General features: G+C 41.0%; 2 protein-coding genes across 9 annotated transcripts in view; one reads left to right on the top strand and one right to left on the bottom strand.

Annotated features, from left to right (window-relative positions):
- Positions 1-25,768, top strand: part of DEK (DEK proto-oncogene) — a 623,200-nt gene that overhangs the window by 508,258 nt on the left and 89,174 nt on the right. The gene's annotated exons all lie outside the window — the stretch shown is intronic.
- RNF144B (ring finger protein 144B) overlaps positions 1-25,768 on the bottom strand; it is a 107,058-nt gene that overhangs the window by 12,049 nt on the left and 69,241 nt on the right. For 5 of the 8 annotated variants that reach the window (XM_051799251.1, XM_051799246.1, XM_051799244.1 and 2 more), the window contains exons 3-8: positions 21,210-21,314; positions 13,311-13,371; positions 8,375-8,579; positions 7,413-7,557; positions 5,616-5,705; positions 2,920-5,415 (exon numbers count right to left, since the gene is read on the bottom strand). In XM_051799251.1, coding sequence (XP_051655211.1) covers positions 5,275-5,415; positions 5,616-5,705; positions 7,413-7,557; positions 8,375-8,579; positions 13,311-13,371; positions 21,210-21,314 — 747 coding nt within the window. In that variant the 3' untranslated portion in view covers positions 2,920-5,274. The remainder of the gene's footprint in view (positions 1-2,919; positions 5,416-5,615; positions 5,706-7,412; positions 7,558-8,374; positions 8,580-13,310; positions 13,372-21,209; positions 21,315-25,768) is intronic. The other 3 variants (XM_051799249.1, XM_051799248.1, XM_051799250.1) reach the window with 3 other exon arrangements.

Consider the following 25,768-nt stretch of genomic DNA (forward strand, 5'->3'; position numbering starts at 1 on the left):
AGAAATTTGAGAATAGTGACACAAAACAGGCCTTTGGGCTTCCTGTTCAGCAACACCATTCAGCTCTCACTTCATTACTTTACTAACTAAAGGACAAATAAAAATTAGACTGAAGTTTTCCAGAATCTTAGCAGTAAGTTCATCTTCCAGCAGACCACAGAAGAACAAACTCTTACTGTTCCAGGAAAGGTAAATTTTCACATCTTTATTGCCAGCCACATGAGTTAGGGTCTGATCCCACACACTCATATGTGAAAGTTTATAACCAGAGTTAGTTTATAACTAGAACACTCTGTTCGACTCTTTCAGTGTATTTTTAAAATTATCTTCCTGTACAAGTATATCCTAGAAAGCCCCCAGAGAGTTTGAAACCCCAAGCTGTGGATCTATACAAGAGAAGCTCTTTTGATTTATATAATAAAAATATGTATATAGGATGTAGATTTTTAAATTTTTTCCCATCACATTTCCAAAGAAATCTACCTGACAATAGAAGCATCTCTCCTGTGAAGCTCAAAAGCTGTAGGGCTCCTTCACTTATGAGCTCTAACAAAGCAGTTCTTATCTAGGTCTTACAAGACAACTTTTAAGCCTGAATGAGTTTTTCTAAACAAGACAAGTCTGAAATTTCTATCTTTGCTCAGTTATCTCAGCATCAAAGTTCTTATTAAAACTTGTGAGAAAATTGTTGGAAGATTTTTATCCTCATACAAAGAAATCTACTAACTTCACTCTAAGAATCTTTGGCCTGAGATAGAGGACGAAAAATATGATCATAAAAGGAATTAGTTTGAGAAAGAGTGACTGGGAGAAGGAGATTACAGTGCAAAACAGATTTCAAATTTTTAAAGCAGCGAGCACTACAGCACAACCACCCACTGTGATACCAGAGAACAGAACAGCCAAAACTTGATTTCACTGTCCCATTGTGGAAATGCAGTTGATTTCTGTCCACTTGTATATTTCCAAGCAAATATGGAACTAATATCCAGTTTCTCTTAGTTCATTCAAGTAAAATGTATGTACATTTTAAACTTATCTTTGGACTTTATGTCATGCTACTGGATAGACAACAGTACGTAGCATTCAGCATCATTAAGATGCCCATTAGGCAAAGAGAAACATTCATTACTGTTACCCCTCATGCCCTTCTTTAGGGTAGGCAACCCCATGTGGCAATAATAAATCCTCACTTACTGAACTGACCACCTCCCATAGTTCCAGAATAAATACTACAGGGAAGTGCTTATGCTATAGCATGACAAATATTTTTAGGAATAGATGGGTTTGGGAACAGGTATCATCATCCTCATTTTAACACAAGGACTTGGGATGCTGAGTGGGATCCTCAGATGTATTTGACACAGACCCTGTTACTGATGAGAAATACTGTGCAATATGTGGCCATGGAGATCCGGGGCCAGGTGAAGTAAAAATCCAGATTTCTAGCACTGGTCTCTAATTTTAGGAACTGAGCTTTAGGCATCTAAAGTCCAATTTTCATAAGGGGTGAATGCTCCTAGTTCAGAGGGAATGGAGTACTTGCCACTTCTGTTCTCCAAGAGAGACATCTGTGAATGCTCTCAATGTCACATTAATGGCCTAAACCCCCTCAAGTTCTCTCTCAGTGGTTAAAGGTGCCAGGATAAACTGGTGATGGTTGCAGGGTGGGCGATGTGCTCCTGTGTGGTACCCTGCACTGCCACAGCCCTGAGCTCTCCTCTGGCTGCTACCCTCATGTCAGCCACCTGCCATGGGGGGAAGAAGAGAGATGGGGAGTGAAGCCTGGCACTGACAGGCACCAACCACATCACTAAAATGGAGTTCAGCAGGGTGGATTTACAGAGACATTGATTTAGAAGAGTCACAAGTAGTTGGAGTCCTGTTTTTGTTTCTTTCTCCCTAACTTCTATTAGTATTATTTGTCATGCTTGCAATAAATCTTCTACAAAGTGACTTTATTGTTTCTTTTAAAATTAAAAATCCCAAATGACACAAATCAAAAACCAACTCTGTACAAAGATTCTTGCTAAAATGATTCTCAGGAAACTCTGTGAGCATGACCAGCTGGTGTAAAATAGCTGCCTTCTGGAAAAGAAGGCAAGAAGTCTCTACTGTTCCCAGCGCTTCAGCACAGGTACTGCTCCACTCGGCAGAGTTAGGATGTCCTCATGTGCTGGCCAGGTCAGGGTCTACTTAATGCACATGCTCAGTGAAAAAGCTAGGATATACAGGGCACTGGACATGGCCTTTTAAAGAAAATAATGGTTGTAAAACTTCAATTTTTAACCTCTAAAGTATTTCCAGAACTTATTTCTAGGCCAATTTGCGGCACTTAGGCAGCCAAAGGAAGGTGTGCCTGCAGTACACGCTCTCCTTATCCAGCTTTTGTGTAAAGACTTCCATTTACAGTCTGTGCCACTTCTACCAGTCATACAGATTTCTTAGATGCCTGGACTGGCGCTTGTGTTGCCAGGTTGTGTAAACTCCTGCATACTGAATTTCGACTGCTTTTTGTACCCTCACCAGGCACCTGACTGGCAATGGCAACCAGACATTCACAGGGAAAAGGAATACCTTCCTCCTGCTCCATAGGAATTAGCCCCTGATGGGGAACTAAATGCACTTAAATCAAGCACTTAAAAATAAACTGAATGGTGTTGTTTTCCCAGGCTTTACAGCTAGGCGTGTGTGCCATGCTTTTAGGAAATACTGTTCTTCAAACCGTTTAAACAAATTCCCACTCTATGGAGAGATCTGCATTAGCTTTAGAAAACACGGAAAGAATCAAAAAAGGTCAAACATGTCCATTACTGGATTCTGGGCAAGACAGCTGCCTTCAGTTGCATTTCTTTAACAGAGGGAAGAACTTGACTGGTTCATTAACACAACAGCAGAAATGAAAAAAATACCAGACACCTTTGTCCCATTAGGCATTTTAGCAAAAACAGGCCAAAGGAAAGAGGGAGAGGACAAGGAAAGAAAGTGGACTAGCAGAGGGTGTGTTGGTCATGGGTAAGGTCACAAAACATGAAAAACCCACAGATTGTAACATGCAGAGGACATTGGGGCATTGCAAGGCTGCTTATGGTTAAAGAGACCATACAGCTGCTACATCTTTGTCCTTGAGGCTTCATTAAAGTAAGACTCACAACTTCAAGTCCATCAATCAAATGGAAATGACAGTAGTGCTGTAAAAACATAGGTAGAAAAATAGTGCAAAGCCAAGGGTTGGACACTCTATAATCTGTCACAAGTACCCCAAAGCACTACCATTAGTGCTCTTAAAGAAAACACACACAGAAAACATTCTTTATTTATTATAAATGGCAGTTGTCTGCATTGCACTCTCTATTTAGAATGTACTGATTACCTTTGTGCTTCCCTTCAAAGCCGTGGAGGAAGAATAAATAGAGCCTTTCACACTGGTGAGCACTGCCTGCCCTCCAGTCAGGACTGGTAGCAAAGTCAGACAGCATTTATAAAAGAAATCAATTAAAAAGGAAAACAGACAGCATCATTTAAGGCCTTTGTCCTTGCTAGTCTGCTCAGCAGACCACACTTTCTTCTTAAAACAAGAACACCTACCACTTTTGTGACAGTAACCAGAGAGCAGAGTGAAACAAAAAAAAGGTCACATTTCCAGCTGCCAAGAAGGCAAAGTTCCTGGGGCTCAGCCAAGCACAACAGCTCAGACACTCTTCGCAGCACTCTTCAGGTGACCTGCACTGTGTGCCTGGAGAAGGGCAGCCTGGCAGAGTGGGAGCCCAACACAACACTCAGGCTGAGCATCTCATTTAAACCTTGCAGCCCTTAAGGAAAGGGGTTTGGAGTTACAACCAATTACACAGTGCAAACTCGCATCTGTTCCCACAGATATAAAATGCACAGGCAGGAGTGCAGAACAAAAGCACCACCAGCCCCAGTTGTGAGGAGCAGCAGCCAATAAGGAAATAAACTCCAGGGAGCAGAGCCTGATCTCAGTTACTCCTGAGCAAGCCTGGAGTAACTCCAGCTCTTTCAGTGAACTTATACAAGTGTAACTGATACCAGGGTCTGAATCAGTTTGGTGATGAGGCGCAAAATTAAAATGAAGGGTTTGTTAAATGACAGCCTTCCAGATTTAGTGTCACTGAAAAATATTGGTAACAACGATTGTTAACCTTGAGCAGGACAAAACAAATACCCACCAGTGGATGGAACTCACATTTACACAGCATTTCCCAAGTATTCACTTCAGTAGGTCCATAAGATCTTAAAGGAGGGCTTGGCTTAGCCTGGTCTGAGTAACTTTTAACAGGGTTCTTGCTGACCCCGCATGTAAACTATGGAAAAAAATACACTGACTGCCCAGAAAATACATTGTACATATGTACCCCATATATCCATGCCCATGAGGCCACTCTATGCTCACACAACCAAGATCCCAACACTGTGCACTGAAGGGGAACTGTATCATGACCCCTCTTAAAATATTAGCTTCTTGCTGAGTTTGCTACATCCATGTTACTGACAAAAGGCATGCCCAATGACAGGGAAATATGCATACTCCTCATATTTCATGGTAGATATGTTGTGTTGGAACCGGAAGAAACAGCAGCTTTCTCAAGGTAGTCTGGGCTCTCAGAAGAGAACCCTGCCTTAGCTGGAAAGAGTTTTGTTGGTTTTTTGCTTCTGTAAATGAGATCAATAGAAAAAATCAAATTGATTTCAATGCTGAAAGAAATGCCATGGCAGCCAATTGACAGGGAACTACCAAACCCCTTTTCTTAATGGTTTGTTACCTTTAACAGGACACAAGCTACCAGGCAGAAGAATCTAATCAGGCTTCTCCCTCTCCCTCTTTCGCAAAATACCCAGAACTTTCTGAGAAATCTGAGTGTCACCAAGAACCAACAGAAAGCACAACAGTAATGACTGGGTCTGCAAAGGCAGTGTAACACTGCAGGATCAAGTCACGTGCAGCTGATGGAAAATGGGAAAGTTCCAGCAGTCTTGGAAGGTGTCTCATATTTATGGTATGAACTAGTGAATGGTGTCCTGGTTTCCTTTTCAGGAAGCAAAAGCCCACACCATACGTACTGCACAATAATCTAGATCTTTCCCACACTCGGATTTGTTAGTGATAGAATAGCCTGTAAAGAATAGGCACTTATCCCAAGAATTGGCAGACAAAAAGGAGCATTATTTGGGAGGTGTGGCACCAAAACACAACCAGTGTGCTTTCTCACATACATATGCTGTACGGGTGCAGACTCAAACAGACACAGAGTTTTAGGTTGTTGGAGGACTGTGGTTTTTCTTTTTGCTCCGGCAAGATTTGCAAAGGCAGCAGATGATGCATGGAGATGCCACGAGTAGCAAGGGAGAGGTCACCAGTGCTATGATACCGAGTCCAACGAGGATCCCCACAACCTGAAAGACAGGAGGGTGAAAAACAGGTATTGAGCTAATGTGGAAAATAAAGGACACATGTGCATGCATAAGCATAGCATAGGTCACAAAAAATATAGATGAAAAAAACCAAAAATAATCCTCTTGGTCCTTCCCTGAAGGGTAAAATCTCTTTGCTTCATGTGTGCATGAGAGCTCTGCCCAGCTGGCTAGGAACACACCTGAGTTCTGTTCCACATCACTGAAGCCCGTGAGTGGCCGAGCTTGTTTCTGCAAGGGCCTCTGTCATAATGGCGTAAGAAGATATCGTTCTGAAAAACAGAAGGAGAAGCTCTAAGAGCAGGTTATGGTACTGCAGGGAGTGGTTCAAGACCAGACTGGAAACACAACCTTCCTGACACTGCTTTAAAATTGCCAGCTGCCAGCAGACAAGTTCACCTGTCTTCTAAATAATTACCTAGACAAACTTCTCGTAGTTTCAAAAATTGGTGTATGTTTGGCACCTCAGCTGTCAGCCAGCATCTTTCCTCCCCCCCATTTAAGAAGCATATGTCTCTGAGTTGCACCTATTGCACAAGAACCTGGTCTGTAATTTAATGATAATAAAGGGGCCTGAAAACATCAAATATCTCTGAAAACTGGCAAGGTGAGGGAGGGGTCATCTCCCTGAGGTGCTTCTGCTTGCTGTTCTCCTGCTGTACTTATGCTTCATAGCCATTTTCTTCCTAGACTTAACTGGAAAATTTAAAAAGTAGAAAAATCCTGTTTCCCTTCTCTTTTCTCATTAAGACTTACTAAATTACCAAATTTTCAGAAGGTGACTCACACCCTCCACTACCCTCCCTTAGCCAGCTGTGCTGTAAGGTGATGCTGCTTCCCCTTTCAGTTTTCATCCCTACTCTCTGCCTTTACACCTATTGCCTTCATCTATGCCCCGAGTTCCTGTAACCCTGCACATTTAGAAGAACCACATTTGAATCCCACAACTACAGTTGCTTTTCCTCTTTCTCTCTTTGAACTGACAAAAACTCAAAAAGGGCGTAGCTGCAGAGCTGTGACAATCTGACAGTCTTCCACTTCAGCACAGCGTTAAGCAATCACCCTGTACTGTATGTACTCTGAAGCAAGCTGGAAGACTCACGTTGAAAAAGCATGCTCACCCACACGGAAATGGGACACAAGACTAAGTGAAACCTGTTTAGCATGACGACTAAAGGAAGGATGAAGAATGAGGAAGTCTCCTTGTTTGCTGGCTGCAACAGGAGTTGCACTACAAAAAAGAGGACAAGAAAAGCCATGCAGCACATAACATTTTGTTTCAAGTGCTTGGTAAAGTCCCTTTCACACTCCCACAGTTATTAGTGATGTCTGTGCCAAAAAGGCAAACTGCCATATACAAGAGCACATTATTTCCGAGACTCTTAATCCTGCTAGGAAACTTGAAGTCCACACGAGTTGAGACTAGTTTGCAACTCTTGAGAAACCAACAGGCATTTCACAATTCAGGCTCATAATCCAACATTTTTATCCTCAAGCTTCCCAACCAACCAGTCTCTTCAGCAAACACAGTCCATGACCTCTTAAGCACTCTACCAAGGAACAACCCACTTCACCCAGTATCATATCAGTTTTTGGACGGGCTGTGTCCTTTGTTGTTGAAGCAGGTGGAAGACACTTATTTCCCTCACTCTCAAGCAAATGGGTTTTAACTACTGGAAGAGGGAACAAGAGCAAGGTGTTGCTGGAAAGAACCTCCAGAAAGCAACCAGTCCATCTCATTTCCCTCAAAGAACTACCATGGGACCCACAGATGTGGCTATAACACTTCATGGGGAAAAAAAGGATACTGATACAAATAAAAGCACTGGGTGAAAGATGAGAAAGAAATTGAGTCAGAAGCTGAAGGAAGCCAAGATATTGGCTAGGACAGCAAGGAATTAATGAAGAGCTTGGACAGGGCCTCACACTAAGCCCAATCCCGTTACTCTTTATCTAGGCATTTTTCCTGCAGCACTTACATCCAAATTCTGTAGACAGTACCAGCAAAACGTGTGCTTGCAGTTCTTGCACATCATCTGAGCACAGCCCTCGTTTCGCTCAATATAGATCCGACAAACTGGGCACTGCTTAATTGGTGCCTCTGTCTCTGTTCCAATAAGGGATCTAGAAGAGCAAGGAAACATCACAGTGAAATCTAAATGCAACTACTGTTGATATTCCACTGCCTAAAGTATACTGGGCTTATTTTCCAGAGCATCTAGTGCTGTTGTCTTAATGCACTCAAAGGTGTGAAGCTTCTTATGTTCAGTACCATACACTGACATATACTCACTGCTAGGTGTAAGATATTAATATCACATAAAAGTGAAACTCCACTGCCTTCTTCTTTTATGCTACAGAAAACCAACCCTCGCTACACCCACAAATTAACCACCTATAGCATTACAACTTAGGACTTTGTTACAGACAGCTTGCACAATTCAGTTTACAGGACAGGATTATGCAACTCAAAGCACTGTCCCTGTCTGAACAAAATCAGCTTAAACTCCACCAAAGCCATCAATCAAACCTGGAGAAGAAAAATCATAGCAAGAGCTTTCTGGCAACTCCCAATGAAGTCTCCAGCAAGCAGAATGCTTAGATTTTATGTCTTTCAGTTCTTGCAAAAAATGATCAAAAACTTTGAACACACAACTAAACAAAATCTGATTCTGAAAATAAAGATGGAGGGCCAGACACATGACATAATCTAAGCACAAAAGTGCTTTCTTTCTGTAGATTAATGAGTTATGCAAGCTTGTCAATAGGTTATTTGCACCTAAGCAAAATGAGCTAAAATCAGGTTTTCCCCAGCGCATGAAATTTACACTCTGTGTAAGAGTTAAGGTTTGTCTACGGAGGGATTTTAGAAATATTAAGCAGGGGCACTGGGACAAAAAGAACCAAAAGAATGTATGGCCTCCACGGACTCCCCTCTTACCCCTGCTCGGTTGGGACTGGAGTAGGTTGGTTTTCCTGGCACAGGTGCTGCAGGTGCCAGGCCTCCTTGCAAGAGGAGCAGAACCTCAGCTGGCAAGCCGGGCACTCCACCGGCACCGGCGCTCTAGGCTCGCTTGCTGCAATGTGGCACACCGTTTGGCAGTCGGCCGTGGGGCACCATGTTCTCTGGGGGTCCAAGTGCACTTCTGAAAGGCAACACAGAGAGAAACAAAACTCTTTATACAGCCTCCTTTTCATTCCAGTGACATGTGCCTAGGCATAGGAGACCCAATTCTACAAGGGGGTGTGGAAGCCAAAGCGCTCCACACCCACGCCCACAGGGATTTGAGCCTACTCTTCCTTAGGCAGGTCTGCAGTTGCACTCTGCTAAGGCAGCTGCACTAAAAGCATCACAAGAATAGAAATACACTACACAGAGCATATCTTTGCCTTTTTAGAGGGAGGTCCAAAATACGAATCTAAGTGCTGCTTGCTGACAAGCACGTGCCTTTTGTAACACTAGGGTGTTCCGAGTCTTTCGTAGGTACAAGCCATGCAGTAACTTCTGTGTAAACAGCAGAAGGACTGTCATTCAATTAATTTCCAGTCACTTTCCATGCCCTATTTACTCCCCTCTATCTGCAAACTCCAATTAATATTCACTGTATGATGTCATCACTCTTTGTCTGGTAGTGAGCTTAGAACAACAGTCAAGATTTGGGGTGGAGGCACTGAGTTACAGTCATCACCACATGGCAGCAAATGATAAGTATTGAGTCTCTCTCTCCCTTCCTCAGCTTTATTCAAGGAATTTGGACTTGCAACAAAAGACCCAGCAGAAACACATTCACTGTTGTTCACTTGCTGCTCAAGTCCATGAGATGCAGGCGAACACTCACACCCTGTAGAGCCTCCCTAGAAAAGACCTGTTGTGCCTGCAGGAGCTGCCCATCTCTCATCCTTCCCTGGGAGTTCTCTGGTACCACCACTGAGAATAATTAGGTGGAGGGCATGTCTCAGAAGCAGGTGGAAACCCTGATTGTGAGATGGCAAAAGCCATTACAATGTACCTCCAGCAGACAAAATGTTGTCCCTCCTGAAATAAAAGGCTGCACAAGAGCCTCACATACATGTTCTCTGGAAAATGTGGCTGGAACCACAGAAGGATGATCATCTTCTCTGCTGGCTGCAGGACACACAGGTACTCAGTGCTCTGACTTCAGGTCATTTCTGAGTCTGTGCCAGAGTGCTCCAACAGATGAGGACAATTTCTATATCCATGTCAAAAATTGTTACCTATAATTTAGGCAGTGCCAGCAAAACAGCTGTACCACCTCCCTTCAACCATTTCATGAATCTAGTTCCATTATTTCCTCTTATTCTTTTGCCCATGCTTCCTTTGCCTCCAAAAACAAACAAAGATTTTGCCTTCCACTGAATGAAAGCAAGAACAAATTAGTTTGCAGCTTCATTTGTGGAGAGAAGAGAGGCATGACCAAACAAGTAATTTGTCCTTTTTACATACCTTTTAAAAGTACTGTCCTAACTGAGAAACCATTATTTCTGTTGGTTTCTTCGGTGTGTCTTAAAAGAAGCTCTGAACTGGGTAAGGCCATGGCCTAGTGCTCACTATTGAATTTAATCTTGAACACAGTAGGTTCCGTATGTTTTCTATTGACATTGAGCAGTTAAAATGAGATAAATTGTAGGTCCGGCAGTTAGTTGTTTGACATACTTAACTTTGGAAACCTAAATTCTCCTATCTTTTTTTGGGGTAAAAGACAGGATGTCTGGTTTTGACATCTCTGTGAGAAAGGGAGTTGGGTTTTGCATCTCACTGGTTTTTAGCAATTTGTTGCAGTAAGATGTAATTCATGAGATGAAACTCCCTCCTCTCCCACTTTCTCCATTTTAAAAGAACTTACAGATAGTGTTTTCCAATCCATGCTGTCTCATACAGTTTGGTTTATCACAGAGTACAAATGAAACCAGAAAAATCTAAAAAGACTCAGTCAAAAAAAATGGAAGAGGTTATCACCCTGCTCTGACAAGTTGCTCCATCTTTTGGTTAGGGCCATTTCTCTTCCAAGACTTTCCCCTGCTTCCCCACAGCCAGTTCAGCCACAATGCACTCCACTCTCAGGAGGAAAGTCTTCCCAAACATTGCCAGCACTGGGCAGGGATATGGCCAGTTTTCATAAAACATGTGAGCAGGCAGGTCAGATGTGGGAGGCAGACAAAGGAAATGCAGCACCCTGAAGAAAAGAATTTCTGTCTCAGGAGAGGTATTCATTAAAAGGATGAGTCTATGATTCTATTTCACAGAATATTAGGAACACCTCCTTTTAAAATGGACTACATTTCCATCAGGCATAAGATGGAGATTCTCATCATCCACCACTCAGCCTATTGGACAATTGTCACAGAAACAAAAACATAATGCATGTGTCCTAACCACATGCTATTCCTCTATTTCTTTACTTCTGATAGGGGCTGACATCAGCCCTATCCTTAATAGACATAGAGCAATTCCTATTTCTTCTACTAAAATATTCTGTGCATAAGCTCTGTGGCTTGGCCCTAACCGGATGCAGAGAAGATACAGATATGTGAGAAAGCTTGTTTTAAAGCCTGAGAATATTTGCATTCTAAGAACACAAAACCCACAAGAGAACAGCATATTGTCAGTGCACTCTGAAAAGAGTCCATATCTCAACTGAATAAAGCTGAGAGAAGAAGGGTCTAAATAGAGGAAGTTAAAGGGCTATGTTGATCAGAACAAAAGTCATGAAGGACACCCTAGCACCTCCCTATTTTAAGGGAGAAGAGGGTTAGGTTTGAAAAAGGCTAGGTTGTGCTAAGGCTGACACAGACATAAGACACAAAACAGATCTCAAGGCTGCCGGGAGTCCCTGGGCAGATTCCAGGTCAGAATTTCTCCCCAGCAGGATCCATCATCAAGGTTTATTGCTGGCTTCAGAAGAAGACTGGCAGACAAGTGTTCTCATTGGTCAGGGCAAGCAGGCTTTGGCAGGTGAGGCTCAGGTCTGAGAACAGAGCTTCAGGTCAGTGGAAGCTAATAAGCCAAGTCCAATTGATGAGTCCAAAAATGAGGTCAGTCTTGGGGACAAAGCTAAATCCAGGATAGGCAAAAGGTCTTGGCCAGGGCTGGTATTAGTGCTGGGTGCCCAGGTCAGAGCTTTAGCTAGCAGGAATCGTTGGTCCCAGACATCAGTAAGCTGGATTTATTGTTGGGGCCAATAAGCAAGGCAAAAAGCTATGTCCAAATCTGCTGCTTAGATACGAGTTCTACTCACTATAAAGGAGGAAGGACAGATCTTAGAATCATCATGAAGAGAGGTAGCAGAGGTAGAGGGGAATTTGTCAGACTTAAGCAAGAAAGAAAAGGGAAGGAGGATTTTAAAAATAGACAAGTTTCAGGCTTCTGTGTGTGGGAGACAGTAAAAAAAAAGAGATGTAACAGTGAGTCGGACAGAAGATCATGAGTTCAGCTTTGGCTAGTTATAGAGGAGGAGATACCAGAAAACATTCATTTCAGAGTCTTCAGTTAAAAAAGGTCTTACATAAAACAGATTAGTGTACTGCAAGAATGTCTCTCTTCCTTAACTCTTTAATATGGTAATTTAACAAGCTCTGATTTCCATTGTCTAGGACTGTAGATAAGGCACCAATGGGCTTAGGGACCAGAGGGACTTGCTAAGGAATTAAAGATAAATGAGAAGGTGGTATAATAAGAGAGAGGAATAAAAAATGATAGCAAAGACTGGGATTTTTTTTTTTTTTTTTTTGGCCTGAGTGCCTGCAAATCATAGCTACAATCTGCACTCTCCTATGAATTCTGGGGCATATTTGAGCATGCCCCATTTTGAAGTTTTTGCACTTCATGCTCATGAAGTCATCTGACTCATGTCAGATTAGATCCTAGAAAAACCTATATGTTCTTCTATATGACCATCTTTTCAAGTGCATTACTTTGCCTAATTTTTATAAACCCCTGCACTGTCTTACACATTCCTAGTCCACCTGCACCTAAGCATGCATGCAAAGCAAGAATATAAGCACAGTCTTTCAAGGAAAGTTTGAAAACAGGCAGAGTTAGGGCAAATCAGTCCCAGACACACCACTCTGCAAACTACCATGAAGTGAGTCCTTTGAAAAACACTTCAGCTTCCAAATGAGACTTTCAAGTTGGTATCGGTCTTTAAAAGCAGGAAGGGGATCTCATCTTTCTAACTACCAAGCTTCTTCTTCAGCCTTGGCAAGGAACCATCTCCAGATGCAGAAGGCTTACCTCTGGGAATAGGAAAGCTTGGCCCCAGTGAGACCATCAGTTTCAAATTTCTTTACTAATAGGCTTTACTCAGTAATGAGGGGACCTATTATTCCTCTGGAAAAAAAAGAACAACTATACTTGATGAACACACATGAGGCTTCTACAGAATAAAATCTATTTTTCAGTGATGTTTGCAAAAATCCACATTGCACTTCAGGGTATGTCTCCCCCAGAAGTTCTGAAGATCCCTATGGATGTATAAGAGGACTGTGTGCCCTGCCCTGCACCAGCCTCTAGCAGCTTGTCTAGTTCTAACAGTACAACCACCACCTCGAGGACTCAGGATGAGCATGCTATAGGAAGAACGATGGAGCCTCAGGCTCACAATGTGAGAGTGTTGCCCACAAGCTTGAGTAAAGGTCTGATAATTCAGTAAGATGCCACTTTGTTGATTCTGGAAAACTGAAAGAATTTCAAATTTGTCTTGGAGCACGGTGAGATCTAGTGAAAATATTTCAAAACAAAGACATCTTCTCTGTCTGTTCCTCAACTCACTCAACAGGCTTTGTCTTTGCAGTATGTAACAGTGGTACCTCCACTGACACTGTAAAAAGGAAGGTAATAGAAACAAAAATATTCACACCTCGTTCAAACTTCAACCTCTTGTACAACTGAAACTGGTCAACAGGCACCAAACAGGCAATCTGAAATTAGAAACAAATACACAGAAAAATCATTAGAAACACAGACTTAAAAAACTTAATAAGAATGATGTTCTACACACCTGCTTTCCTGAGCTGGCTCAAAAATCCACCTTTTTTTTCCTGCTTGCTTTCAGCATCACCTTCCTCTGTACTCTGACTTTCTTCACCAAAACTTAAAGCAGTTCTTGACCTCCCCTATTTCTGCAACACAGCCTAGTAGATGAGCCCACATCTTTCTTATCATGCATAGGAAAGCCTTCTCTGTGGATTCAGTATTTACTTCAGGCTTTTCAGTTCCGTGTTAGTTTAATGTAACAAAGGGTGACATGTTGCCAGCCTTGGAGACTGTAGCATGTTGTTCGTGCACAAGAATACTGCCCAAATGAATGGTTCTTCATTCATGTCTCCCAGTCTTAATGGTAGAGGTCAGTTAGCTCTCAGGAACATAAAAGCCAGTCTGGTTTCCATTTTTCATTCTCTTTATGGGGTGTGGGCTGAGGTAGCTAATGCCATTGCTGTTGGAATTTGACTTAGACACACACCAGCCTACTGGGAACTGGACTGAAGATAACATATTTAGCTGGCATAGACAATCAGGCTTTGCTGATACATTTTACACATTACCATAATTAAACTAGCAGCCTGAAAGGCTAAAGGGTCTAATCTCCAATTAACAGTCTGCGTAAGAAAACCAAGTGCCCTATTTAAAACTAATAAGCAAACCTGCACACAGGGTAAGGAGGGATTCAAAAAAAACTTCATAGACACTTCAGGAGCTACATGTTTGTTGGATTCAGAATGTGGGATCATTCTCTTTGTCTGATCCGTTTGTAATATTGTACCAGCACTGAAGATATCTTTCTCTTTTACTGAAAATAAACCCAGACTGATACTAATACAAGACCTGATCATTTGAAGCACTGTGAGGCAGTGTGGAACTTTGAAGTCAAGGGCTCTCATTCAGTGGGATACTCTCATCCAGTAACCCACCACAGTCCTTCAGATTACTGCAAAAGGCAAAATTTGCCTTCAGTGAAGTGGACACTGGTCCTTGCTCCCCTTCTGGATGTGTGATACAGTATTCATGAGAAGAAATATAATGACAAAAATCCAATATATATTCCATATCATACTGTGAACACATTTCCTTTCATAGATTAAAAAAAAAGAAAATAATAAATATATTTGTATTATTAAATATGAAATTGCTTTATTAAGATCTCGAATCAATTAGACTTGATTGCACAACATTGCATTTTGTAGCAGATGCTTGGATCATTTATTTAACCTAAGCCAGTATTATACAAAAATGAATACAAATTATGTCAGGATTTAAGTGTTCAAAGATGCTTAAAAGATGCTTATAGTTGGAGAAATCAAAGGATTTAATAACAAAATAGGAAACACAAACAAATCTTTAAAGAGTATATTCTTAGTCTAGTAAATCTGCCCACGGTCAAAGTACTGTCCTCACTCAGTTTCTGAATTTAGCATGTAAACTGTTTTTAATATGAAACAGTATTACATTAATATGATTGTAAACACAGAGAGTTTCCTGGGAAACTCTTCACCTGTTCATCAGAAGTCAGCTAAAACACTCTTGGAAAATAAATAATAACTAAATGAAAGGGTAAAAGGAGTGAAGTTTGGCAGTTTCAGCAAAGACATATTATTTCAGTATTGCCCACTCCTCCCCAGGGCAGCTTCAAACCTAAATAGTTTGGAAAACAATAAGAGTCATATGCGTTTCTCTAGCTGGGTGAGCATTGGCAACTACTTCAAATTTTCCTTCATTAGGACTAAACTAAAACAGCAAGTCTCAATGCTGTAAGAGTCACTCAAGTGAATCGTTTAGTTGTCTGGGGTCTTTCTGTGCTTGCTTTGGCTTTTAACAATTTTTTCAAGAGCAGATCTATCAAGCCCAGAATTTCCCATGTATTAAAAATCAGCCTTTTTGATTACAGTGGGAGCAGACGTAGGAGTTTTATTGTAGATTTCAATAGGAAGCAGAGCCAGTGCTGAAGGCTTCCCATTCTCCTATGGAAAATTTGAGCTTACCATGCCAGCCTTTCCCACTGGTTTCACCTGGCCCCACTCCTCTTCCTACAAACCCTCTTCATAGCTCAGCTTCCCCCTCTCTGCATGCAGCTCTGGTATTGAACACATGCAGCCTGTCACTAATTTTCCCCAGATTTGAAAGACTAGGTCCTGATAACTCCCACACAGACATCAACCTGAGAGATGCTGAGCAGAAATCTCTCATAGATTTAGTATCTTTAGGCACGAGGAAACGAATGCACAATTTGCTGCTGCATGAACTCAGTGCCACACCAAAGCTGTACACACAGATTCAATTGGAAAAAAAAGAAAGGGAGAAGGAAAGAAAGAAACATGAGCATCAGGTCCCCATAAAAAAACAAACCAAACCAAACCAGCAAATCCTTTCCTCAGTGAACTTTTAATCTCACTTACACTTAATCAAGAAGGACAGCCATAATAAGCATGATAAGGGGATTTGGTGTTTATCTCCTCCTACTTGGCATCAGTCTAAATGCTCATCTCCAGACAATTTCTCGAGCCCTACCTGGGTGTCCATTTCTCTCCTGCACAACCACAAATGTCTCTGGGCTGGTCAGGGGATGGAAATCTGGGGAGGCAGCAAAACAGCAACCCAGCAGATGGCAAAGGGCCAAAAGAGAAAGACCACAAGCACATCAGAAATGGAGGAAGAAATGCTACAGGACAAGTTTGGGGGATTTTTTTTTTACATTGGGGGTTTTAGTGAAAGATTAGAGACAAGGACTCTCCTCTCCTGAAAATATCTTGAGACTAAATCAGACTGTTAGGAATTGAAGTAAGTTTTCTGATTTTCTACACCCTATAAGCAACATCTGCAGCTAAAATACTTTGTTATAGAGCACAAGAACACACAAGAGCTCTTGCTAAGAACAGCAGCATTCACTGAAAGTAAAAATATCCATGGAAAAAAAGCAAAGTTTTGAAGGCTTACTACCACAAAGGGCTCCAGTTGGCCCCTTGCCAAGCATCCAAAAAGATCACCCAGCATGGTATGATAACCAGGGGTGCTGTTACTACACAAGACAAAAGAGCAAAGAAAGAAACATGAAAGGGTTCAAAATAATTTTGTTCAGTTGACACAGGGGCAAACTGTTACAGGCAGTGCAGCAACCAAGACCCAAGGAAGAACTCCCCTGTTTTTAAACACTGGCTACCACAGTGGAAAGGGAAAATCACTACTCCACCTATTCTCAGGCTTTCAAGGGAGATGTAAGGAGGCAATCAAGAAAATTGAATAGACCTTACTTCCTTTCACACCCACATGAATCAAACCTTGATAATGTCAAGGGAGAGAAGTTGCCCAGGACAAGTGCTTCTCCCTCTCACTAGAGCAGACAGGGATCAAGGACAGATTCTGCACTGGCAGCAGCAACAGCAGTTTGAAACCGGTGGCATTGTCCACCTCTACCAAAATCCTACTCACAGAGGCACTGTCTCGTTTTGCAAGCAGTGTAAAACAATTTCAACAGGGGCTGTGGTTTGCTTTTGAAAGGGGGATGGGAGTTCAATATCTTTATTGTTAGAAATTACACCCACAGCTTTCTTCATCAGCTACCATGCTCACTAGAGTGATAAAGAAATACTAAATTATTCATTTTCTCCATTAAGGAGCTCTTCTCTTATTTAGTGACAAATAAAAACAAAATTAAGGTTCTCGTTTGCTCTCCTTCATTTTATTTAAAAATGAGTAAATAAGATCAAACATTTTTATTTTGACTCTGAAAAAGATAGTACAGCCTGCAACATTTTCTTACATTCCTTCTCATTTTACCATTTCAATCTCCCCCAGAAAAATGTAAACCAATTTTCAAATTAAAAATAAAAAGTCGGTATTTTAAACTGACTCCCAGTGGGATTTTTGTTCGGCTATGTATGGAATATAATGCAATTAAGAATTCTAAGATTTGGGTCACTGTACAAAGTGACCCCAGCATCACTTTACAAAGTGCTGACAAGCCTCTGTCAGGTTAGCACTGGTGTAGATCCTGGATTTACACAGACAGAGGGACAATAAGCAGAATCTGCAGTGCATGCAAAGGGGTAATTCTCTACAAACTTAAGAGGCAAAAGGAGGGCCCAAATCAGTACCTCCTTTACTGACTACTTCACAGTTTTGATCCAAATCAGAAAGAGCAAAGCGTAATCCCCTAGACATTATCCAAGTGAGCACTGCATTAGAAACCCCTGAATGCAGTGGAGACTTATCCTGGTTCATAGCTTACACTGATGATTGGACTCACATCGAGCAAAGCCATTTCAAACTGTGATAAATTACCCCTTATTTAGATTAGGGGTATTAACTGGTCCAATTAAATCAATGGAGCAAGTTCCCAAGAGAGACAGAAATATTCCAGACAGAAGTCTGCACGATTAAGAGAACTGCATTAACATAAAATGTTCCTTCTACCTTCTGCTTCCAGGAAGGAATCCAAATCATCTTTGTTTATTGTACCATTAAAGCTCGAAAGGACAAACATTTTATTTAACAAGACTGTTTTTAAACTTTCTTTTTTTGTGTGTAACCAGCTATTTGAAACAGAGCCTGTAGCCAAAACCACTGTCTTACCATGACTACCCCTCATTTATTTCTGCTTAAAGACAGCTATACTACAAGCAGCTGCTATCTAGATGTAACAGGTCAAGATATGACCTAGGATTGCACCTGATTTCAAGCACTCTAGCAGAACAATTCCTTCTGTTTGAATGCACTATTTGTCAAAACAAAAGGACAGCTGGGGAATATACCAGTTTCAATTAGATTGTGTTAAAGGAAAAAAAAACAAACCAGAGAGTTTCAGAGAACACATTTTCAAAATACTGAAAAGTACCATTTTCTACTTCAAATGACTTTTCACTTTCAGGACTTCAAGAATAAAAACCTGGATTTTTTTTTTTCCTAGGGTCCAGAGGGATGCAGAGACTGAAAGTAAAGCCTTAATTCCCAACATCTCCAATACTCTATGAATAAGCAGTTTACTCCCCAAACATTGAAGAAATATTCAACTGTATTAGAGAGACACATTCCTACTATTTACACTTGCTCATTTCTTCATGTGATATACAAAAAGAAATTATATTCTTTGTTTAAAATGTTAACCAGAATTTTGCCCTGCTCTATTCCCCAAAAGCAACAGAAGGAGAACATGAGCCAGAAGCAAGGCAAGACCTGTGAAAAAGCTCCAATAATTTAGTACCAAACTAGATTTAAACTCTTAAAAGTTTTACTGAGAGGCTAAACCAGACTTAATTCTGGTTTGTCTTGATGAAGACAAACAGGTCACTGGAAAGCACTGAAGAAATGTTACACACCTTGAAAAAGGATCTTTAAAGAGGGAGGAAGAGAAACTTTCATAGCTATACTTTGTTATAAATGCTTATAAGCTTTGTTATTATTGGTCAGTTTCCTTCTTGAAGAAAGCTCGATCCAAAACCACAAAAGTCAATGAAAAGGCTTTCCTTCACTTCAAATTACACCTAAATTGACCTTTATCTCTCTTGTGCAAGCTCGGGCAAAAGGCACTTTAAAAAGCAAACAAAATAACTGCGCTAGCTAACATAATTAAGAGCATTTAGCCCGAAGTATAGGAACTAATTTAACACCCTGTCCATGACAAAGACAGTGTGAACTGCTGTTTTTTCTCCAAACTGTAACAGTACCTCATAAACAGCAGTCATAGCATAGTCTGAAATGAACATAACATGAAAAATACAACTTTTCAAAACACTGATGCTAAAACAGAGTCGAAAAAAGGAAATTTTCTTTTTTTTCCTCAGTACAGGTAACTTGTCGTTCCTCACAGCATTGTCCTGCTGAGGAACCTTGTCCTGCCAGAAGCCAAAGAACAAATATCCAGACCCTCAAGACATGAGAAGCCTCATACTTTCACACCACAAGTCCAAGACTGTGTAATGAGGAAACTGTAATTCTAACTGGTACTCCATGCCAAACAATAGCCATATTTAAGCACATTCTCTACCATGTGATAAGGTTATAGGTTTTTAAATAATAGCTTTAAAAGGCCACATATTCACAAGGAACGGCCTTTATAGAGAAGAAAGAGGAATAGGGAGTTCTCATACATAATCTATAGATTACATACTTGCAGATTGTTAATGGAGTCAATCTTTTCTTTCTGTTGTTCACACTTTTTTCTGGTTGGTTTTCTTCTTCAAATAAATAGGTATTTGTTAAAATATATAAGCAATAATTTTAACCAGGCTGGGGACTTTTTTGCTATTTAGGCAGAAGGCTTCTGTTTCAAGCACATCACCAAAAGGGAGTGTCAGAATATTCATTCATCCAGGGGACACTAATGCACATTTGGATTGTTTAGTCATTTTGCTTTCAGCCCCCAAAACACCCTAGGATTAAGCTAGTGGTCCATTTATACATGCCTTGGAGTGTTCTCCTGTTTTACTAAGGGAAAATATATCTCTCCTAATTCCTACAGCATCATAACCCTGGATTAACAGAGCAGAATTCCTTCTAGCATTTGTTAACTTTCTTTTAAAAATGCATTTCAATAGAGGCTAGATGCCTCCAATCTGGTGTGATGGATGGGAGGGACATTGCTACACCCTCTCTGTGTCTGTGTAGAAAGTGGAGGAAAGGGTAACAGCTGGCTACTTTCCACAGTAGCTGGATTCAGCCAAAAAAAAGCTCCACCATATGCCTGCATGCCATAACAAACATAGTTGCAACTCCTATGCTAAGCACAGCATTTGAAATGGATGCTGGAGAGGAAATTCTGAATTTTTCTGGAGTAAAAGACATTTTTGGTATCAGGAATCACATTGTCACTAATTATATACTTCTGCCACAGTTATGTCATTTGTTTACACAGGGCTCAAGGGAACCCAGAAGACAAACTGGTTTTCTTCAGTTCAGGGGTGGAGATCTAATTCTCCTTGATTTTATTCCTACAACCAAATGCTGAGAGAACACACAAAACCAGCCAAAATCCCTTAGCCACCTGGAAAACTGCTGGGAGGCCATCAGACAGCCATCTACAAGCCCATTGTGACAAGCATTGCAAGAAGGTCTGAGGAGCACATTTTCCCTCCAGTTCCTCTGCCTTAACTTGCAAACTGAACCTTCCAGTTACTCTGGGAGATTGTGAACATGCCAGGTGTGCAAATAGCTCTGCCTAAATCTCATTTAGCTCCTGAGCTCTCAGCCTCTCCCGTATCTGCCTTCAGAACAAAGGCACCTTTCGTATCTCTTAAGATGTACTTCCACCTAGTGCTATGCAGACACTTTTCTTTCCATATAACTACAGATCCTTGTGTGTTTATATTGGACTACAAATTGGTTGTTGAAGCCCAATATCAACATACACAAAGAAATTCTGGCCTTGTGTACCATCACTTTGAGTTCTTGTTCTTGAGTTAAGAAAGAGGCAAGAATTCCAGTGTTTGCAGTCAAATCAAATATGATTTAACTGACAGTGCTAATGGAGGCTCAGCGATTCTGGGATATAGGGTATTCTGGTTAAGTCACCTGCATGTGTAATACAGAGGTTGTCCAGGTGCCAAGTAAACCTTTCCCCAAGGCACAGAGGGAGGGAACGAAGAGCAAAACACTTGGAAAACATCTGTTTATTTCTAACTCCGCTTGTCAGTCAGGCTTCTTGCCAAAAGCTCATTAATGGTAATTAAAGGGATGAAAAAGTGTATGATCATATTCATTATGCAGATAATTTGGGGGATTTAAGTTAAAAAAAAAAAAAAGAAGAGAGAGAAAGAAAAATTGTGGATACCTCTGCTTCTTGTAGAGTCCCATGGTTCAAGCACACCATGTCTGGACATGTGATAGGAGAACCACAACCTTCTTGAATTGCCAGCTGCATGTACTGTTTTAGACACTAGAAACAAGTAAAGAAAAGAAAAAAAAGGTTATAGCACACATGTTAGTAACAAACAGATGCCAGAGATGCCGCACAGTTACCACCTCCACTGCCTTAATTGGCTGTCCTGAAGCTCCAGTACACAGAAAACATCAATTATTATAAGCTTGAATGCTACAAGTAATTATATTGGAAAGAATGCAACAAAGAACAATTAATTATGCATGACTTCATCTGCTGAGCATTGCGTTTACCTAAGTCAGCAAGTCAGACCTTTCAGTTTTAACAACCCCTACACTCTGTTAAACTGGGATTGGAGGATTTGAGGGGGGAGTTTCTTTCATTCTAATTAAACAGGCTTCGTTCTTTTGTTTCTCCTCACATGTTCTTAATTCAGACTCTTACCCAACACTCTTCATTGAAGGAGACCTCATTTACAAGAAAGAGACTACTGTTCTAAGCTGCATAAAAGGGGAAGGAGGTTTATAATCTGGTTGGGATGTTATAATCTGCCCTAGAAGACATGATGACATCAGTTCTTCCCCTTCACCAGCCCCCCACATAGATTAAGTGATTTCCGTGGTTTACCATGATTTATCATCAGCCTCTACTCTTTCCAAAGTCCATTTACAGCATGGAGGTCACCTTATGAATGTTTCCAAATTGTTTCATTACAAAAATGACAGGCCTCCCCACTCCAAAGAAAAAAAGCCTTCTGTTCTCCCAATACTTTATTTGGCATGCCAGTTTCAAATGTATTCAGCTTCTCTATATGACACATATTATGGAGTCTTCAGTAAAATCATGGCATAAAACTGATGCAATGGAGCAAAGAACAGTGCTTGAATAGTACCTCCAAACTGCACAGGTAAGTAAGTAAGCTTACTTCTAAATCAAATAAAACAACAAAGTCTCCTCAAAATAATGATGAAGCATACAGTCAATTGCAAATCACCATTAAAAAAATAACAAAACAACACAACATGTAATTCTGGCAGGGTTTTCTTGCCTAGTCTATTGTAAATGAGAACAAACATATTTTACAAAAAACAGGACTCCTGCAAATTTTGTTCCCTACAGAGTTATATTTTCATGACCATGTGACAAATCTCTCCTCCTCCTTCCCAGTACTGCTGACTTCTTCCCTTATTGCCCCACCAGTTTTCAAGAAATACGTCAAGGTGAAATATGTCTTTGAGATCTCTGTCTCTCTGCCAATTTTTGGAACAGGTAAGGAGTTCAAAAGCTACCAGGTAGGTTATGGGGAAATCACGGCCTTTCAGAGCATCAGCATCCCTGGACTCTTCAAAACCATTATTTCATTATGTACAGGCATTTTACATTCAAGTCTGCACTAGTTTGGACTATTCTGAGAAGGCCTTGCATATTGTGCTCTGATTAAAGAAATTTCCTCATTTGTTTTTTTACTGGAAAACTGATTCCCTCTTAATTGTCAGGATAATTAGGACTTTTAAAAATGGAAATGAGATTTCCTTATTATTCTGTCTGTTTCTCTACTGAAACATCCATATCCACATGTTTTGGTTAATTCTGATGAACTATACAGAGATATTAGTTCAAGCAAATCAGCTTAACTTAGTGGCATTTTAAATTAACTTACTTTTCATTTGTAAATATTTTAAGTAGAAGAATGTAGGGGTATAACCTAACCAGTAAGCTTTAAATATCTAGATCACTAAGCAGTAATGGATTCAGATCCAGCATGCATCCCTATAAGAAAGCAGCAGAGAAGGTTCTAAGGAATTGATGGTGCAAGTAGTATGTGGGAGGTGAGGGAAATACTCCCAGGTGAAGCAAAAAAGAAATCATGTAACTGAAAGCAGTATTAGCTCCCTAGGGATTATCAGCACAAATTTAACCAGAGGCTATTCTTCTATTATTCAAACAGCATTCTCAGTGTCCTGTCCCATCTTCTCACCCACTTCTCCCAAAGGCATCTAGGCACAGTGCTTATAAAAAGTCAGTTTAACCACTGGATCAAATCACCCCAGCAGCACACACAGCTCCATCACAGAGCAGTGAGCAACAAGGAGGAGGAGGTACATAACCATGGTGGTACCTGGGACCTGGTGACACCAGAGCTGCCCTGTCCACATCTGCTGCCACCACGGTCTGGGCAGTGACAGCAGGTGACACAGGGAAAGCCAAAAAAAGTGTGCCCAGAGCCCAAGGTGGTTCCCAGTGCCATTACTGATGCAGATGGAGACTCCTCCTGCAGCCCTGCAATCATGAAGCACCTAGGGTTCTCAATATGCTTCAGCCCATATCACAGGAGAAACAAGGTAGCAAGTTCTCTCTCTTTGCATAAATTTCCTCCCCGGTTTGTACGTGTCCCCAGCCTCCGCCATGAACAATGTAAACAGAAAATTCTTCCCTCCAAGTCCTTTTCCTAAGGCCTGCACGCACTGTGTGTTGAGTGCACTTCTTAGATACATGGGCAGAGTCTCATTACATCTCACTCTGTCTCTTCACATCTCACTCTGTCTCCTCATGGGAGACCTGATTACTTTCTGGATCAAGTCTCAGGGCAGCATTTGGTGAAAGGCGAATGTTTCCCTCCCACCAAAGCATTTAGTTTACTTTAATTCCTCAGCAAGCATGAGAGAGCAACCTTTTACTTTTGTTAAGATCCTGGCTTCTGTCTCCTCTGTGGTGCTGCCTGATATTTAGTAATTTGTTTTGACAGCACGGTACAGTGGATTTGTATTCTGGGGGCAGCTCAGGTCAGCTGGTTACAGAAGGAGGACAAAGCCTGAGAAGTTACTGCAGGCCTAGCAGCAGCCCAGAGGCTTGTTCTTAATTTAGACTTCCAGGACAGAAGCTCAGAGCACTGACAATTACCCTTCCGTGCAAGGATGTGCATGAAGCTCTTAAGGAGCTTCGATTCACGGTATGGATTTTGCAATCAGTCTCAATACACAGTATCTAAGTCATTTGCGGTACCAAGCAAGGAGAACAGAGGTTTCTGAGGATTGCTAATGCATCTGTGTTCTCTTCTGACCCATTGCTTGGTTGTAGGTGAGGATAGCTGGGCAACCAAAGCCGTCTGTGATACTTTAAGAGGGTGCTGGGCTTTCAGAGGGTGACTTGGATAGATTTCGTAATTGTGCTGTGCATTGCTATGGGTCTTCAAATACTTCCCAGAAAACCTCCCTGTCAAATCATTTCATTTCATTTCATGAAATCTTTTGTGTTTATCTTCTGTGCTTGGAGAAGGTGCAGCGGGTGTAATTCAAGAAGTTGATGGAAGGACTTAAAGGTGCTGGGAAACTCAAAGAAAGCATTTAATATTTACCACTCAAGGATTAAGCTTTTTACCAAAAGCATGTACATGAATGAAGATGGGAATTCCTTGTTCTCTCTTAGCACTAAAGAAAGAACATTGGAAAATCACTAAAACTTTAAAATATGCCTTCACTTTAACAGCAAAATTGTTTTTAGAGGGGTTTTACTATTATTTACAGCTCAGCTACTAATTTACCTGCTTACTTGAGAAGTGGCAACTAAGAGTATATGAAAAGACACAAGCCGAAAATGTGATGGAAAGAAGTTTCAATGTCTATATAATGAATCATGATTGACCTTCTCAGCAGTATGCTCTCCCACACTATGGAGAATACACATTTTTTTGTGGATTTTGTCTAAAAAAATCAGCAGTATGTCAGGAAAACTGCACATACTACATATGCTACATAATTGCTCTTTAATGTGAAGGAAAGATCAAGGTACTCAGTCTTCTGTGGTACTAAGTGTTCCCTGAGAGGATCTTAATCTTAATATCAGAGAAATCATGAGATCTCAACACCCTGGGCTACACTCTCCCACCAATTTCCCACGGTGTGGTGACTTTTGAGAATGGAGAGCAGTCAGTGGCTGGAGAGGCCTCACCACAGGACCTGTGGTTTACAGGGACAGTAATATCATACCCTTACTTTCCGTGGCCAGAGCGAGTCATCAGCACTGACCCTCTTACTAGTACAGCAAGGTGTCCACAAATGTGGAAAGGCAGAATGGTTGAGGCAACCAACTAAAAATCCTCTGAATTCTTGCTGAACAGATTAGAACCGTGCTGACTACAGATTAAATTGGAGGTTTGACTCCATTATGTTCACTCCTTAAATAAATAGCAGACACCAACACAAGTAATTTTAACTTCCATATCTGCAAGTGTACTCTAAACAGTTACATTCAGTTTAACCAGATTTTCCCCACTGAGCAACTATATCATGTACATATCTGTGTTCTGGGATACACAACAAAATCCTGATGCTTTCAAGCAACAGGGATCAGTTCAAATGTGGCAATGTAATTCCACCAGTAAAATTCAGTACAATGTTTTAGTGCTGATCTGGCTTTGCCAAGCACATTTTGCTGCTGCTGGAATACTGTCAACTTCAGTCAAAAGAGCACTCCAAGTAGTTTTTTCTCTGTCTGAGATTCATAATGCATAA

This window comes from Manacus candei, unplaced genomic scaffold (genome assembly GCF_025592945.1).
Source record: "Manacus candei isolate 608988 ecotype Guabito, Panama unplaced genomic scaffold, ASM2559294v1 h1tg000049l, whole genome shotgun sequence".
NCBI classification, from domain to species: Eukaryota; Metazoa; Chordata; class Aves; order Passeriformes; family Pipridae; genus Manacus; species Manacus candei.